The sequence below is a fragment of the Neodiprion fabricii genome, chromosome 7 (genome assembly GCF_021155785.1).
Source record: "Neodiprion fabricii isolate iyNeoFabr1 chromosome 7, iyNeoFabr1.1, whole genome shotgun sequence".
NCBI lineage: Eukaryota > Metazoa > Arthropoda > Insecta > Hymenoptera > Diprionidae > Neodiprion > Neodiprion fabricii.
In genome coordinates, this window is record NC_060245.1 from 19,194,009 (window position 1) to 19,212,234 (window position 18,226).

The window sequence follows — 18,226 nt, forward strand, 5'->3', positions numbered from 1 at the left end:
AATTTTATTTATTTTTTTTTCTTCTCAGTTTTTGTCCGAATGACAAAACGAATTTTTTTAAAGTTCAATCGTACCGTCTATTCGAGAATATGGATTTTTGTTCTTTTTTTTTCTTTGCCAACGAATAATTTTGAATTAAAATTTGGTACGAAATACATCGTCGATGAGGATATTTTTGAACAATTTGTAACTTTCCGCCCAAATGGAACGAGAGACCAAGGGAATGAAATGAAATTCTGAAGAAGATTGGGGTAATTTTTTCTTTTTTTCTTTCGTCGCGATTTTTTTTTTTTCCAACCTCATACGAGGACCACCCCTATTCTACGTACATTGCGCGTAATTTTTTTTCTCTCTCACGTTTATTTCATCGTCGTAAACGAGAGAGTTGATAACGATGGACATGAGAGAAAAAAAAAAAAAAAAAACAAAAAAGAAACAGAAAACTGGAAGCGAGAATGAAAATTAATCACCCAGCCACGTACTGCGTCACATTTCCCTCGCCCTTGGGATACTTTTTTTTCATCATGTTACGACCCCTGCCAACAAGTTTTTGTGAAACGACAGAGGATGAAGTGGGAATTAGGCGAGTATGAAATTCTGCCATCTGAATACGTTTTTACCTACCGCTCTTCGGCTGTCTCGTTTGCGAAATCGATACGTCCGAGGATCGAGTCAGACTCGAATCTCATGATTTTTATTCCACCCACCGGAGAGCGAGGATATTTATTATTAATCCACGCGTCGATGCTTTCGGCCAAGAATTACGGAGTTTTTCCATCCATTCATCAAGCGTGATTCTTTACTACGTCTAGGATTTTTCCAAATTCGAATACGAATGCGAAGTGAAAATCTTTGATTTTGAAAAATCTGTGATAACATGAATTCGGTTGAACCATTTTTTTTTTTATTTATATCGAAAATTCAAAATTCGTAACCGGAAATTCGTGAAAAAGGCAAGTCTTGGCAAAATTTATATTGGCCATTTTTTTTCTTTTTTTGGAATTCTTGCAATTAATCACATTGGCTCCGCGATCTTGAATTTTAGAAACGTTCCGTTCCTCGGATCCGAAAATGAATCGCAAGGCATTTCGTCGGTTTTCCGACCGTTCGAAACTTTGCCGTTTCTTCAAAGTTTGTTTTCTTTTTTTTTTTTTTTCCATTCACTTCAAGTTTCGCCATAAAAAAAATTCAGAATTCGGCGCTTCCGGAACTTGAACATCGGCCCCAAAATATGCATCGCCGCGAAGTAAATTTGCCTCCATTTTACCCCTTTTCCAATTTCGTGGCCTCTTCGCGTTTTTTTTTTTTTGTTTTTTTTTTTTTTCTTTACATCCTCTTCGTACCGTCGCTCGTTTTATTTTCTCCCAGTGTAAAGAGCCGCGGGGCGTTTTTGGTTTCTCACATTAGGGACGTTATTCGATTCCCACGTTTCGTATCCTCGCTCTTATTCTTGTTTTTACTCTCCGTATTCTTCTTTATTCCTCCCGCCCCCAAAACGATCGCTTCAAGGATCCACTGCTCCCTCAGGAGGAACTCGGCGTATCTTTTCCACCAGACACGTTACGGGTACACACACCAACGCGTGTATACGTATACACCTTCGTACGATATCCACCAGCAAGGGAACCGCGGTAATATCACCGTCGGTTTCTTCTTATCTCACCCGGCATTGTAAACGCGGGGGTTCAACTCAAATCTTTAACGAAAACTTCAACGAACCCAACCCAACCCCAACCCCAACCTTGAAGCAATCAGAAACCGCGATCTCCGCAGTCCGTAAAGAACAATTTCATTCCTCGGCTTCGAGCCGAACGCGAAAATGAAGGATCAATTGTCATCAAAAAATTATCCACAAAGAAATCTCGAATCGAGCATCGCGGCAAGGCCTTTTTCTTTTCATTTTCAGTTTTTCATTTACATTTTTATTGTAAATATTACACCGAGAGAAATTTTTATTTCCGGTTACCGCTCGGTACTTATCTATTTTCATTTTTTACCACAATCGACAAAATATACTTCTAGGTAGATAATGAAAATTAGTTTTATAACTGGTACCGGAAAGTCTATTATACGTTACCATTCTTTCTCATTGCGATCACTGTTGCCATATTTTCTTACAACTGTTGCGAAAATTTAATGCTCGAGCAACGATAAATTGACGTTAAAGCCTTGTTTAACTAAAAAAGTTGAGTAAACCTCAGAAACTGATGTCGCGTTGCAATAACCAAAAAAGAATCGACGATAGCGCAAAATGTTTACGCGTACCTCGTTTTTCGTAATTCGAACAATATTCAAACAGTTTTTTCAAAGATGCTTGTTGTACGGAATTTTTCTAGTCACTGTAACGAATAAAATTTATCTCAGTGTAGATTTTATAGCGAGTATAAATCAAAAAACATATCAAGGAAATTGAACAATGGAAATTATTGAATTATAAACCAACAAATTTGCATCCTTGTCATTTTTAATTTTTTAGATATGTGTATCTAGAATCTCAAAATCATTTCAATTTCATTTCCATTCATCCTATTTTTAGTTACAAATATACAAACTTTCGTTGCTTCATCTTCCTTATAATTCTCAAGATAAATGTATGAAAACTTTTAGTTTTTTTTTTTTTCGCACTTTCAATTGGAGATCGGTTTCGTGATTGAATGATCGTTTTATTTCATTTCCTTCATTTTTTTTTTTCTTATTTTGTTCTGCTTCAACGCTTGGAAAAATACCGATAAGTATAAAAATTTTTAACAAAATCAGAAACATGCAAAAAAAAGCAAATCAAAGGTCGTGGGAAACCCTATCAAAATACGACCTTGACAACTTTCAACAGAATCGAAAATGAGGATGACGAGAATTTTGTCCGTTTGCAAGGCATGGACTTTTCCGCAAATAGGGTGAGAAAATGGACTCGAAACTGTGAAAAAAAAAAAGTGAATTCGAAATCTACGAAATGAATTAAAAAAAAAGAAAGAATTAAAAAATAACAATTTATGATCTACCTGTAATCCAGGCCTTCGCCAAGCTGCCGAACGGCGATCGGAAATTCGCTGGGTCCGTGGGCCTTGAGGAGTTCCTGTAACCTGACAAGTCCCTCGTTGTTTTCGTATATGATCGTGAAGCTTTTCCATCCCCATGCCTTTACGAGATCGACGTACGCCTGGAATAATAAAACACAAGCTAATTCACCCGCCGTTGTGATCTTTCGCTTGTTTTCGCAAGCCCCAGCCTAATCCGAGCTTGCACGCCAAACAGAATATGGCTGAGGATTCGGTATATATATATATTAATATACGTATAAAATATATATATATTACTCGCATAACGAGCGAGTAAAGCTCCCGATCCGCGCGAGCTTTTCCAACGACGCGAATAACCTTTGCCTTCTATTCTCGTTACGTGTGATACTTTTCTTTTCCGTTTTGATTTTTTCTTTCTTTTTTCCTTTTTTTTTTTTTTTTTTTTTTTTTCATAGTTTTGTTTTATTGTCCTCGACCAAGCACCGTCAGGCACCTTTTTCGGACATTATCCAAATCTCTTGGGAGAGAAAACCGTCCGACGATAAATGCTCTTTTTGTATTCTTGCTGCCCGTGAATTGTGAAATAAGCCCAAAAATTGTCCATTTCGGTTACGAGCAGTGAATCAAAATAATGCGATTTTCTCGAAAAAGAGAGAAAGAGTGAGAAAAAAATCTCAAGCTGAATTAAAAGCAGATACCACATATATATATATATACGTGCTACGAATTTTACTTTTTACCGTGAAAAAATCTGTACAGATTTCGATTCGTTCTATTAGGATTCTAGGATTCGTTCGAATTAAAAATTTTTTTCCGTCGTATTAGATCAGCCATTTTGAATTTTTTAAATCTTATTTAATATCGGAAATCGGCGATGAAAAAAAATTATAATTTATGTGAAACATTTATGCGTGTGGGTAAGTTTTTTGAAAATGAATTATTCCTTCAAATTTCACGATTTTTGCTCGTCGTTTGTTTCTAACGATAATAATTTACATTAGGTCGCTATTGGCATTAGTGTACTATCAGAACTAGCGAAAAACCGAAAGGAAATGTATTTTCAAAGTTCTCTATGTAAACAAAAAAAAAAAATGGATATAAAATATGTGGTAAGAATTATTACCCTTGTAACTGAAGTGATGGAAATCGAGAGAATGTACAAGGTTTTTAACGATTTCTAATAAAGCATCGGTTTCTAGACTTTTGTCTATAATTTCAGTATTCTAAATTTTTTTAATTCTTAAACAGATCATAATTTTAGCTTTATAAAACAATAATCAGTAAGCTTCTCAACGTACGACTATCTCGTTAAAAAATTAACAACAAACACCAATCCACGTATTTCGAAGTAAGACCAACTCACACATAACCGATCGTACCAGTGAATTATTGGAAAATTTTTCCTTCGATAAATTCAATGTAATACAAATATCCGCCGACGTGAAATAATCGTGCATAATCGTTTCGCGATTGAATTCCCCGCGTCAATCCGGCCAATCGACGCGAATAACCGTCGAGTAGTAAATTGAAGAACCAGATTCGGCAACCGAGGCGTGAAATTTTTCACTCCAACTCTCTCTCTCTCTCTCTCTCTCTCTCTCAGGCCGTTTCATCCCTTGTCGAAAACCACGCACGTAGAAGGGCGCGTCACTATATACATATTTCATAAATGGCGGGTGAGCTTTCCGACCTTTTAGCGAAGAAACAGCTTGCTTCGAGTCCCTTTTTTCAACACCGTACCGTGAGAAGTCCCCGTGAAGTTCATTATTATTATTGTCATCATTGCGCGATATTTTCCAAATACCATTATCACGGGTGACGGTAAGAAATCAGAAAAACCGAATATCAGAATCGCCAGAATTCCGAATTTAATAATATCGAATAAGAAATGTGAGAGAACGGATACTGTCGGAAATTTTAAGTCCCGAATTGTGCCCGATAAAAAGTTGCAGCTTACCTAAAATGTATTTACTTGCGGACTCTATTATCCGAACCCACTTACTTCGGAAAACGTTAATCCAAGAATTCAAAGATGCAGAATTTAATAACGTATAGAGTCAATATTCCAGAAAATGAATTTGTAGAAATTTTCATATTTTCAATGTCCAAATATTATAAAAATAAAAGTAAAAATCCAGAATGTAGAAGGGTCTTTGTTCAGAATCGTACGATTCAGAAAGATCGGTCTTCCGAAAGTAACCGTATGGATGACTCACCACCAGAATTTCACATTCCGAGTCTATCCAACTGATCTATTTTTACTTGGAAAATGTTTTGTATACAGAATCAAAGAAATTCGTTACTCGATGCTTAACAAAGAAGAAAGAACGCGATGCAAACGGACAACTTTGAGTCGTTAAAGCTGTTGGGTCGGGCCTTTAGAGTGTGGCCGACGATGTGCCTGACTCTTTTCATATGTTGCGACCCTTCATTCCGACGATTCTGATATAACGCAATTCTATATTCCGAGCCTTCTACGAGATCACTACTCAGAGTTCCAAACGTTCTGATTCTTGATCCTTCGCATTTACGAATTCGCATAGATGAAAATTCTACTTTACGATCCATCCGAAGTTTATTTATTCGTGTTTGCGAGCAATCGCATTTTCCTCATTCTGCCAACGGCCTTTCTGAATTATCACCAGTTGTGTATTCTAAATTCTGCAACTTCAAATTTCGATACTTTTATATTCTATTTCCATTATTGAATGATGAAGATGAAGATTCACCGCTTTATTCTTTCGTGATTGTGAGTTTTCGATGTATTTATGTTCGGAATTCTGACCATTCTGATTTTCCCCTTTTCCGATTTCTTACCCGCACCTCATTTTCACCCCCAACTACAGGGGGAGGAAATCTCTCGGAGTGTCGAAGGCACGCCGTTGCGCTAAGAATTATCCTCCCTCATTAACTCGTCTCACAATGTTTTTCCTCTCAAGGCGTAATTTTTTCCCTCCCCCCAAAACCAACCAACCCTCCGAAAATAGAAAATCTATCACCCGGTTCGTCCTCACATGTGTCGATCGGTTACTATATTCAATCGATACCTGTCAGGGATCGACATATCAGGGTGCTCGGAGTTATCGTCACGGCTGTTTTTTCACCCTCTCCGCCCAACGGCGGGTCTCTTTTTTCATTTTTATTCCACCCTTTCGCCGTCTCTCTTCTACCCTCCTTCGTTCAAAGGTAACAAATTGCTGTTTCGCTGGATTCTGACCATGGAATCTTATCTCCGGGGTTGAAAAAAATCACGATTCATGATTCGTTTATTCGCGATGATTCTCCGCCCTTCATTTTCACTCGGCTTTTGCCAAGACGATGATGAGTGAATAATTATAACGATCTTAGGGCAAACATGGAGTTTTGAAAACCGCATAATTCAACCTTCGACTCTTGTCTATCTGGATACTGCATTAATCGAGGAGATTTGTTCCTCTACGGAATGTCGAAACTACCCTCGCTTCACCCCCCCCCACACTATTGTTTACCAAATCATGATACACCTGTCGGCGATTATATTCCGTCAATTTAATTAGCACGATTATTAATTAGCCGGAAAGTCGGGCGCTTGGCGTATCTCTTGGTGAATTAATTGCACAGGATTATAGGCATAGTTGGAGGAAATTCACTGAAATCTAGTCGATTTCAATTTTCCATGATTTCAAAATTGTATGGCAGTCAAATTTTCCGATCAATTGGTTTTCACCCTGAAATCGAACTTCGCTCGAATTGAACTCGATTCTTTTTCAAGTCCTTTTGATGTGCGATCTTTTTTTTCTTTCTTTCTTTATCCTATAAGCATTAAAAAAAATAAAAAATAAATAAAAATAAAGTTTCTTATATTGCCAGGCAAAATATGTAATAATAAGTGAGGATATTAAGAGTAAATACATATATACAAGTAACGAGGTGAGAATGACGTGAAGCAAAGAAATTTTCCTCTTGTTAGAGTTTATCAAATTCTATAATTCTTATTTATAATTTTTTTATCGTGTTCAAAGATTATTTGCTAATTTACATATAAATTCGATTATATGATCGTTTATTACGGTTTAACTGTAAAAAATTAAACTAAAAATTCAATATATTACACAGGCGAATAGAAATACAATCTCAAATGATTAGAAATTGACAGCTAAATTGAAATATAAAAAGCAATTGATAGAAAGGAACTAATAAACTAAAAAGACGTATTTTACTTTGTGTACGATTGTGCGAATTAATGTATCAGTGTGTAATTTTAAATGTAACGACATAGATGATTTAACGTCTACGAATTTAAATACGATCAGAGAGTTAGAAAAGTGAAATTTAATGAAATGAATGATTGAAAGATTTCTATCGTTATTTATATTTTATTTGTTCAATTCAATGTCAGATGTAACTCTCGTATTTATCATCGTTCTTTGTTTTTTTTTCTTTTTCTATGCCTGTCCATTTTATTATAATTACCGATTCAAATCTTTAACCTTACCTTTGCATATATCTGTCTCTACATCCCGTTAACATATAACAGCATAAATAAATATTTACAAAATTTCGCGACCAAATAATTTCGAAATCGGGCGTTTTTCGAACTCTTGAAATTCGTAACTTAAACTCCGCTCCGTCGAAACTATCATTAGATCAAATTAATGGCAGAAGCAAACAAAAATACAATCATCAAACATATCATCCCTCGGTATCGATTGTTCAAACATCATTTTGAAACGCGGAAATTTCCACTTTCTCGCAAAATTCCTCTTCACTCTAACGCGTGTAACCGCATTGCATTATGTATTCGTATGGCGACCAGACCGCGTCGGCGTTTTTACGGTGGTTGTAAATTACGCGGAAATATTTCAACCCCCGCCAACCGTACGAATGCATATTTTACCTCTATCTTGTTCAAAGCCCACCGCCGTAGAGTCGGCACTGTATTCGCGTTTACAGGTGTACTGTATATACATTATGCACACATTTGCCTGTAACATGCACGGTGTCATGCATATATTCCCGGAATCTTGGATTTATTATTGTTGAATTTTCGCCATTCCGAACACGTGTGCGGAGTCCCTCACTCCTTTTACACCATCGAACCCCGTGCCAGATTCATCCCCCCTCACCCCATACAGCATGCATGGGAACAGGAGGCGAAACTGCTTTATTTTCACCTCGCTGCATTTTCCTTTTCCCCCCCCTTTCCTTCGGGCTCATTTTTTCTTCATCTTACACATCGTCTAACAACCGCACATTTTTAGGATTTATTTCCTGGCTTCTTTTTTCACTTTCCGTTTCATTATTTTCAGAGGAAAAAAAAAAAGGGGGAAGTTCCTGTAATCACGACGGGAATGAAAAGTTGAGCTTTTACTGTACATCTCGACGTTTCGTTATAATTGACAACGGATGAATAGAAGCAAATCGAAATTGACACCCTGAGATTTTTTTGGGTCGATTATCGTGAATCTAAAGTCAGATTTGTGAAAATTTAAATTTGGCCTGTTCAATAAGCTGAGAAATAATAAAAATAAAAACATTTGGATTTTGATAAAAATTCATACTTGTCGATTTATTGGATGTCTGATCGTGAATTTTAGGTCAGTTTTGCCAAATTCAAAATAGTGAATCCAGTATGGAAGAAAAAAAGAATCTACAAATATTTGCACTCTCGTAGGATCATTGATCACGAATCTGAATTTTTAGTTCGAAATTCAAATTGGATATTAATAGGTACACTGAGAAACATTTCATTTGTTACAGTAACTAAATAAATTCAGCAAAACAGGTATCGTTGAAAAAACTGTTCGAATATTGTTGGAATTAGGAAAAACGAGGTACGCGTAAACATTTTGCGTTATCGTCGATCCTTTTTTGGTGATTGCAACGCAAAATCAGTTCGTGAGATTCACTCTACTTTTTTAGCTAATCAAGGCTTTAATGTCAATTTATTCTTGCACGAGCGTTAAATTTTCGCAACAGTTGCAAGAAAATATAGCAACAGTAATCGTAATGAGAAAGAATAGTAACGAATACTAGAGTTTCCGACAACAGCCAGAAAACTAATTTTCATTTTCTACCTATAATTAGATTTTGTCAATTGTGGTAAAAAATGAAAATTGTTAAGGACTGAGCGGTAACCGGAAATAAAAATTTCTCTCAGTGTATATTATTTTTTTCTCATGGCCAGCCTAACTCCAATTATTTACTACAATTTTTCCTAGCAACAATCGTGCTTATTCATTAAAATGTTCCTCATTATTGTCAAATTTTTATATACACGTGTTATACGTAAACTCACTAATTTCATTGGCATCGTTCTTTTTTATTACTACCTAATTGATAAAAAAGTGCTTCGATACAACTAAATTCCAAACTAAAGTATTCTAAAAAAAATATTACAACAATTTTTATTCCATACGTTATACGGGCTATGTATTAAGATTTAAAAATTGTAAAGTTCGAACAATAAATTTGATTCATATATATTTTGAAATTCTATATCAGAAACCGAAATATTTTCTTTCTATTTCTGGCTTTTTCAAAATATCTTTTCCCACCCACAAGATCGGAGAGATCCTTGATCAATATTTATTTTTTATCCAATCTGTACAATTACACTAGCTGCCATATTATTTTAATTTTATCATTTTCACATGGAAAGCTTTTTGTGTAACATTCACGTGCCATCAGCCATGTGTCAACTTGCACATGAAATTTTTCATATTTTATTTCCTCGTTGAATAAACGCGCGGATAAAATCTGAGGGGTGAATACAAAGCTTGCTTTGATCATTTAATGATGAATATTCTCTGCTCCAGCTCGTTTTTACTTATTCACTTGTTGATTATTCATTTCCTTTCCTCCTCTTTGCTGTTTTTTCTCAATTACATATTCCGAAACCCTCACTGATATTTACATAGTAATATACTACTGGCGGTATATACATATATATATAAATACGGGGTATTTCAGGTCAAATGGAACAGTCGATTTCCCTGACCCATTTTAATCTGATTTCCCTTTCACACAGTCAAAGTACATATTCAAAGGATGAACTTTGAATTTTTTTCAGATTTTTTCGACACACAATATCTTCACGACAACTCTTCTAATAAATTCATTTCAACAACGCTTTGATTTTTCGCATCTTGGTAGCTTAAAACCTGGACGAAATATGAGAAAAGTTCTTTTACAAAAATTTAACCTTTAGTTGTGAACTTCTCGAGAGTATTTTTTTGGATTTTTCACACCCCGTTTCAGTGTAGTTTTTATACAAAATGCGCGCAAATTATTTGTAACTGAAAAGTGCCGTGATCGAATGGGTTACAATTTACACACAGCGTGTCTTTTTCAACGCGAAAGGTTCTCTGAAAACTTTACAGTGGGCGGTGGAGTGGTTCAGAAGATATATCAGCAAATATTCACACAGTGGCGAGAATTCGATTCAAACTTCGCGCCGCGGCAAGATGTTTGCCTATCCTGCGCGTGGCGCTGCTGCGCACTCGAGCGCGATCCTCAATTGTTACGCGTGTTGTTTATAACTTCGGTCGTCAACTTTTTCTCGAGGAGTATACTTCGGTCTGTTATTTATCAGGGTTCCTGACATGATACGTGAATTCCGTACCGCCGGACAATATTTTTTGAGCATATTCATCCGAGGTAAGAATTCAACGATGTGTGTAACTTTTACGATTCATACCGCCACATTACAGTACGTATGGACGAGAAATTTCACAGTTCCACGTCAACTGTGACTTGTAACTTTTCAACTACTTTTCCTCCCACTAAGAAACTTGTAGACAATTTTTCGTATTGATAAAGGAATGCTGTGGAAAACTTTTAGCCAGTTCGATTAGAGCACTATTTTATAACAGAAGATTTTCGAAGACTTTTCGTCAAAACTGCGATTTAACGGGGCACGAAGAATCGTACATAATTACTTTTACAAATTTCATTCAAAGATGCGAAACTTTTTTCACATGTGATCCGAATTTCAAGCTATGTTAACTTGAAAAAATGAGAAATTGTTAAAACCTGATTTTTCCACTAGCTGTGCTAAAAAAAAATGCTTCGTCAGAAAAATCTGAGAAAATTCAAATTTGATGCTTTCAATACGAAATGAAGTGAGTAAAAGGGCGAGAACATCAAAAGTGGTCAGGGAAAAAAATCTCTTTTTGTCGTTCGATTTGACGTAGAATCTCCCACATATATCTTGTACATACATAAATATCTTTGTTCAGTTTTTCACGCTAAATTATCAACAAAAAAAAAAAATCATTCCACGGTACCATTTTTTTTTTTTTTTCAACTTCCGATGCCGAGTATAATTTGGCAAATGTAGAGAAGAGAGAACGTACAGAACAAGATGCAATGAAACAAAAACGGGGAAAACAAACAGTCGGAATTATGTAGGACCGGCTTTAAAACGCTGCTGTGTCTCACCTTTCTTGTGTTAAATCCGAATATACAGGCAGTCATGATTTTTTAAACAAGCTCTTCTGACGGCCGTCAAAGAGAAGATGAAAAACGCGATAAGTGGCAAATTTTTTTTTTTTTTTCGATCTTGTCTCCACGTACGTTACTTTCCTCTTTTTTCCTGCAAAGTATCGCCACTTCGGACTTCCCCTCAGACTTTTTTTCGGCTTCCGAAGTACCGCTCGAAGAGTCAACGTGAAGTTGAAAAAAATGTCAAGTCAAGTGCACATCGTATTTCAGTCCTGTGAATCTTTTACAAGAATAATATTTTTATACTCCTAAACATTGTATAACTTTTATTTATTATTCATTCGTATCGGAATTGAAATGAAAAGTTAACTCAAAGTTAAAGATATTCATTGGACTGCGTGAAATTCAATAAACATTGATTCTTTTTCTATGCACTGTACGAGTGAAAAATGAATTAACAAACATTCGGCACTGTGAAATATCTTTTGCGATTACAATATTTTTAATTATCTCAACGAGTCAAGATTTCTGTAATACGAGAACTCGGTTCTTCTCATATTTCTCTCACTTGACAAATTGTTTAGTTCAGCCAAGTGGCTTTTACAGGAGAAGTGAGTTTCTCTTTTCTTTTTCCTCTTCTTCGTCCTCGGTTTCATTTCCTTTCCCGGCTCTTTGAGCAACGGCTTCGCTTATCATCCGTCCTTTCTTCTTCCTCTTAACAGCTAGATTCTTTTCTTTCTCTTCTTCACCCGCGAACCACGTTTTGCCCCCTGGGTATGATTCCGCAGACACTCGACTACCACTTCACTCCTTTAGTTTCTAAACTTCTTCACTTGCAGGTGACAACGAGTCGGGGAAATTAGGTACAAGAGAACGCTTCGTTAAAACGTAAGAGAGTTGGAAATTGCTGGTGAGTTGTATGTACGTTTTTAAGTTGGAAAACACTTTATACGTAACTTTTATTCTTCGGCGAAAAAGGTCGGATTACCGAAACGTTGATTGGAAAGTAAAAAAAGTTCTTTTCCTCACTTTTCTGCGTCGCGTTTACTCAGTTTTACTGTGAAAAGTTGAAAGATACGTTAAGCGTTGAGCAGATGGTTTAAATTTTTACCAATCAAAAAACTCCAAAATTGATTTTTGAGTCCGATCCGCTACACTATTTGCAATCAAAATTTAAGAACGTTGATCTTGTAATTTTTTATGATTGTTATGTACTTGACGTTATATTTTCATTTATCTAAATTCCAAACCCGAAGTACATGGAAATTGGAAAAGATATAACGAAGTCACAAAACGAAGGATATAATTTTTATGAATAAAACATAATACATTGTTTGGTGCTAGTCAAAATTTAAAATTCAAATACGATGAGATTGGAGAATTGACCGTCGTACAATTCTGACGCGAATAAATCGTTCGTTTTGATTCGGTAAATAAGTGAGTTATCGAAACAAAAACATTCGAGATTATAATTAAACTAAAATCAGTCAAGTTAAAATCTCGATCAAGGCAAGAAAAATTAAAAAATAAATCCAAATTCTCAAACAAATTTCGAACAAATTATTTATAATGATATCTCTTTCAACTTACAAAACTGGTTACAAAATATTATTATCCAAAAATTTTGTTACCCAGTTGAAATTTTGAAAATTCACTCGTTCAATTTGTCGGTTTTTAATCCAGAGAAAATTCTCGACAAGACAGGATTACAAGATAATTATTAAACTTGTTCTTTTACGTTTTTCAAGTAATTTCTCTGCTACTTTTTTCCCCTTGGGAAGATAAGCTGAGACGATTAATCACTTACAACGAGACGCACACAACTCACCGCTTTGTTACAAGACACTTAAGTTTCTATTACTTTCCATAAAACGTGTTACGGAACATTGAGATGAATGAGGATTTAAATCTCGGAATGAATCCGAGGCCTCGGAACGAAGGAAACCGTAGTAACCTTCAGTTCCTTATCCCGTTACCTCCGCATCTTTTATTTTCCTGGTCCTCGTATTTCTTCTCGTGTCTTTCACCCTCATTACCTATTTATGCCCCTCTTCTTTCATACATATATTTATAAAACCTGAAAAACACACACATCCGTGAATCGCTTATTCTGCACTCACGGATCTTACATGCATATTGAATCGAATATCCAGCTGCGAAGAGTTTTCCAGTGTATTTTTACACCTCCTTTTTTTCGGGACGCGTATCCTGCCGAGTGAGGAAATGAGAGAAAAAAAAAAGAAAGTCAAGTAAGAAGAAACGACAAACGAAGTCAGAAACATAAACTGCAGCGACTTAAAAGCGCGATAAAAATCTGGATTAAAGAAAAATCGTTCATTCGCTATTTATATTCTTTATTTATTTGAATTCAGAAAGCAAAAGAAAATCAAAAAAAAAAATATCGTTTTTCATTTTCCTCGTACAAATGACAACTTCCGGTTCCAAACGAGCGTAAACCGCTTCGAATCGCCAACCGAAAGTTCCGCATAATTTACCCGCGTTTAATTATGTCTGGACAGAGTTTTTATAAGCCGGAAGTGGCGAGTCATCGCTGTTTCCGGTTTACATTTATACACAGTCGGATCGGACGAAGTAAACCGGAAATTGCGGTACGCGGTGTTTTCGGTGATGTGAAAGACGTGGAACGTTTTTTGTCGTTCCGGGGTGAAAATTTCATGCCGAATGTAATAACGAATAAAAATTGTATATACGGGGCATTCCGCGCCAATTCGACCTGGGTTTTACCCTTGACCTCTTAGATTTGACGCGTGATTTTTTTCTACGATTGTTCTCACCTTGAAAGGTACTCTGTTTTTTTCTTCTTTTTTTTTTTTTGTTCTTTTTGACGGCTAAACTTGAATTTTCTAAAATTTTTACAAACGATTTTATCGACCGACGAGCGATAAAAGAAGAGGGTGTGGAAAAAATAACGAGGATCCTTTTCTTCACCCCTCAATCGCTGAATTCACCCTCCATTCGCGGCCGATTACGACGTGTCTTTACGAAGTCGATTTCTCACTTGCGTCACAATCGGTTCTAATCACCGACGAATGCAGGAGAAAATACTCGAAAATGACCGGCTGAGTTTCACGCTGCCGGAAAATATCCAAACGGGATAAGGAACAAACGGCCTAACGAGGTGAGTGATTAACCACACGAGGTATTATCGCGCGAGGTGTGTAATTAGCGACGTTTCTTGTCCCAATTCATCAACTCGCTACGCCTTATCCGTATTTCGCATGTAGGTACAGAAATGTTCATCAATAGGTTGCCATTGGCTTACTGTTTTCCTATCTCTTTGGCATAAAAACTGGAACGAGTTTCCTTTTCGATATAATTCTATGCGCCAATGACTGGCGAGATTTTTCAGCTTCACCAATTGCTTTAATCACGCTTGTACGTCAAATAGTTTTAAAAGTTTCCTCGTCAAATGTATCATGAAATCGGAGATGTTTCCAAGGGTGAATTGTACACATGAATGTGGAATATAAAGAGCAGGAGGAAAGTGAAATAGAAAATGTGATGGGTGAAGAGGAGGGTAAATAAATTTATTACTTATAAATTCGCTAACGCAAAACGGTGCCGGGATTTTTAATCTCGGATACGCGATACCGGCGCTTCTTTTTCTTCTTCTTCTTCTTCTCTTTCGAGTCTGGCGACGAGTAGTAAAGGTCGGTGATTCGGGAGACCACCGCAGAAAAGTAGTCAAAGCCGTTGCACGTCGAACCGGCGCCACTCGGCTCGTTTTCGATAGCTGGGAGAGCGACCGTCGCCTTTCCATCGAAATCGAATACCTCGTTGCAACCTTTTTTCCCCCCCTCCCCCCATTCCACGGCGTTTGAATTTTCAAGCAAGTATATAGGTATGTAATATATGGGGCATTCCATGAGATCTCGATCAAGATTTTACGTCGATGTCTCGGATTGGCTTTATAAGTTTTTTTTTTTTTTTTTTTTTTTCGTATAAAGGTACGCGACGAAAAACGCAATTGCAATTTTTTTTAAAGAACTTTTCGTCCCAGCGTATCTGGAGTATGATTCAAAAACTTGAAAAAAAACCTGCTTACATAAAATTTGAAAAAATTTAGAAAAATCTTGTTCGATGTAACAAAATTTGTGACACCTATTGGAGATTGGAGATTTCATCACTTCAAAGTATGAGTAACAAAAATTAAAAAAAAAGAAAATAAAAAATTACTATTATTGGATTGCAATTTTTGACACAAGAATGAAGACGAAAGCTAATTATAATATGGGCCGAAAAATATGTATTCAGAGATATGTTATAATGAACTTTTATCATCGTTCGTATATCTTCTGATAGGTGTCGAAAGTTTTGCTATATTTTATAAGATTGTTCTTAATATTTTCATATTTTGGAAAGTGGGTTTCTCTTTTAAGTTTTTAAATTATACTTTAGATACTCTGGATCGAAAAATACTGAACAAAAAATTACGATTGCCTTTTTCGTCATGTAATTTCGTACCAAAAATTACAAAGCCAATGTGAAACATCGACGTAAAATCCTTATCGAGATATCACGGAATGCCCCATATATATATATATATATATATATATTTATATATATTATACGAATACATGGTTATTTTATTCCATTTTCTTACGCTTTTATTCCGTTTTCCGATGCTGTTTTCACATAAATTTTTACCTCTGTACGATGAATTGAAGACGCGTTAATTACCAAGATTTCACACGTTAATACAATTATTTGAAAAACTCATTACGATTGTCATGCAGTAATTGTTCTACAGTTGTTATATGCTGGAAATAAGAAAAATTGACGTACGCACATATGTGTATACGTATAGTCAGAAATTAACGTATGCTAATTATCGAGAAATTAATTTAATTCTTCAGATCAGCAGCCGTAGGATTATAACAAGATTCCGCTTTACAAATGTAATTTTCTTCCTGCTCGCATGAAATCCGAGAAAATACCGCGAATAATAAACGGAACGAAATCCACAATCACGAATTTTCTTCTTATTGAAAAAAAATAAATAAATAAAATGACATAAAAAAAAAAAAAAAAAAAAACGGTGAAAGAATTACTGGCGTAGAAAAATGAGGGGTTAGTTAGGGGCTTGTTAAATGGGGCTGATCACTCAGAGTCGGAAGCAAGTAGACAAGGTGAGCTTGGGGGTTCGTCGTTGTACGTTCGAGATGTACAAATGAGAGAGAACTCCTGCAGGATCGGGGGGTTGGGGGGTGGCGTACATCCCTTGAAGGAGAGGAGGAGCTACGAGCGATAGCGAGCGTTGGTTTTACCCCGGAAAGCGATACAAATTGAATTCCAACGGAAACACTGCGGCCGATTCGGCTCTATGTACTTCTTCTTTGGCTAGTTTACCCCATTTCTTCTAAATCTTCTTCCTCTCCATTCGAATACCACACGATCTAATGGAACTCTGCTGGGTTCCGTTATCCACTTGGAATTGTCGAGGAGTTTGGTTGGTTCTCCGAAAATCGATACCTTTTATTAATTTATCACGAGATACGTCGTGCGTCAAGGATTCGTCGTGCCAGTTGATACGCAGGATCAGTGCTGGGAAAGTTTGGAAAATAATTAATTACAAATTGCAAATTACAATTGCATTTTGTAACTGAAAAGAAACGAACTATAAATTACGATTTTGTTTTGTAATTGAAAAGAGAAAAAAAAATCAATTACAAATTACAATCGTAATCGACATCCTTTTGTGGCATCAATTACACAAATTACAATTCTAATTGACAATTTCTCTCTCGAACCAATTACAAATTAAAAAAGTAATGGACACGTTGTTTCGAATCGATTACAAATTATTATCGTCATTTGTAACTTAAATGTAATTAATTTACAAAAGTAATTGATAAAAGTAAAGGAAAACGATGAAATTATAAACTGATCAAGCTTGCGTATCGATGTTTCGTTTCGAATTGCTTCGAAATGGCTGAATATCTAGTAAATTCGGTGGTTTTTTGACTCTACGATAGGTTGTTTCATTGAGAAGAATATTCTCTACAAATTTATTGAAACTCTTTTCTTTTTTTCTTTTTTTCATCTCGATACAGATTCTTGAACATGTAACTTCACAACGTTTCACCGTTAGTGACGAGAAAAAAAAAAAAAAAAAAAAAAAAAAAACAACAACAATAATTTATCGAACCAGAACCGGCGTCTAATTGTGAAACGTGCGATTAAAAATTGCCTCAAAGAAAAGCTCAGGAATCTCCGTCATTCTAGGAGGCAGAAAACTACACGCGGCGACTCTGCGGCTGCAATGATTTGTTCGAAAAGGGGATCCTAAACCAAAGAAGCAAAGATCGACGAACTTTGAAGCGGTGACTTCGGTTCTTTCGTCCTTGGATCAACTGTGGCCTGGGGAGGTGGGGTGCAATTCCGTTTCTTTGATCTGTCTGGCCAGGAAGAGATTGATCAGCGAACCGGAATCCCGTGTCATGGTTGGGGTGGCAGGCTCCCGTGGGAAAAGCTCACCACACGTGTGCCTCGGATATCTGGTCCTTTGGCGTTGCCGGTAGGAGGCAAAGCTCGGCTTATAAACTGCGGTGTGATTGAGAAAGAGACGCACCGTTGTCTCGAAAGTTTCGGAGATTCGCGCGGAGAAAAATTCCACGTTTGCAAGCTCGCAAGCTCGCGAGTTTTTCGCGCCCACAAGCTCGCAAGCTCGATGCTTTTTATATTCGCAAGCTCGTGGAGTTTCACATTTTCAGGCTCGATATCTCTATGGCTTTCATATTCGCAAGCTTGCAAGCTCGCGTCAC

General features: G+C 36.4%; 1 protein-coding gene across 7 annotated transcripts in view; it reads right to left on the reverse strand.

The window, feature by feature from the left end:
- LOC124186994 (glutamate receptor ionotropic, kainate 2) overlaps positions 1-18,226 on the reverse strand; it is a 246,943-nt gene that overhangs the window by 49,742 nt on the left and 178,975 nt on the right. For all 7 annotated transcript variants that reach the window (XR_006871761.1, XM_046579226.1, XM_046579228.1 and 4 more), the window contains exon 5: positions 3,000-3,157. Coding sequence is in view for 6 of the 7 variants with exons in the window: in XM_046579226.1 (XP_046435182.1) it covers positions 3,000-3,157 (158 nt within the window). In the remaining variant the exon portion in view is untranslated. The remainder of the gene's footprint in view (positions 1-2,999; positions 3,158-18,226) is intronic.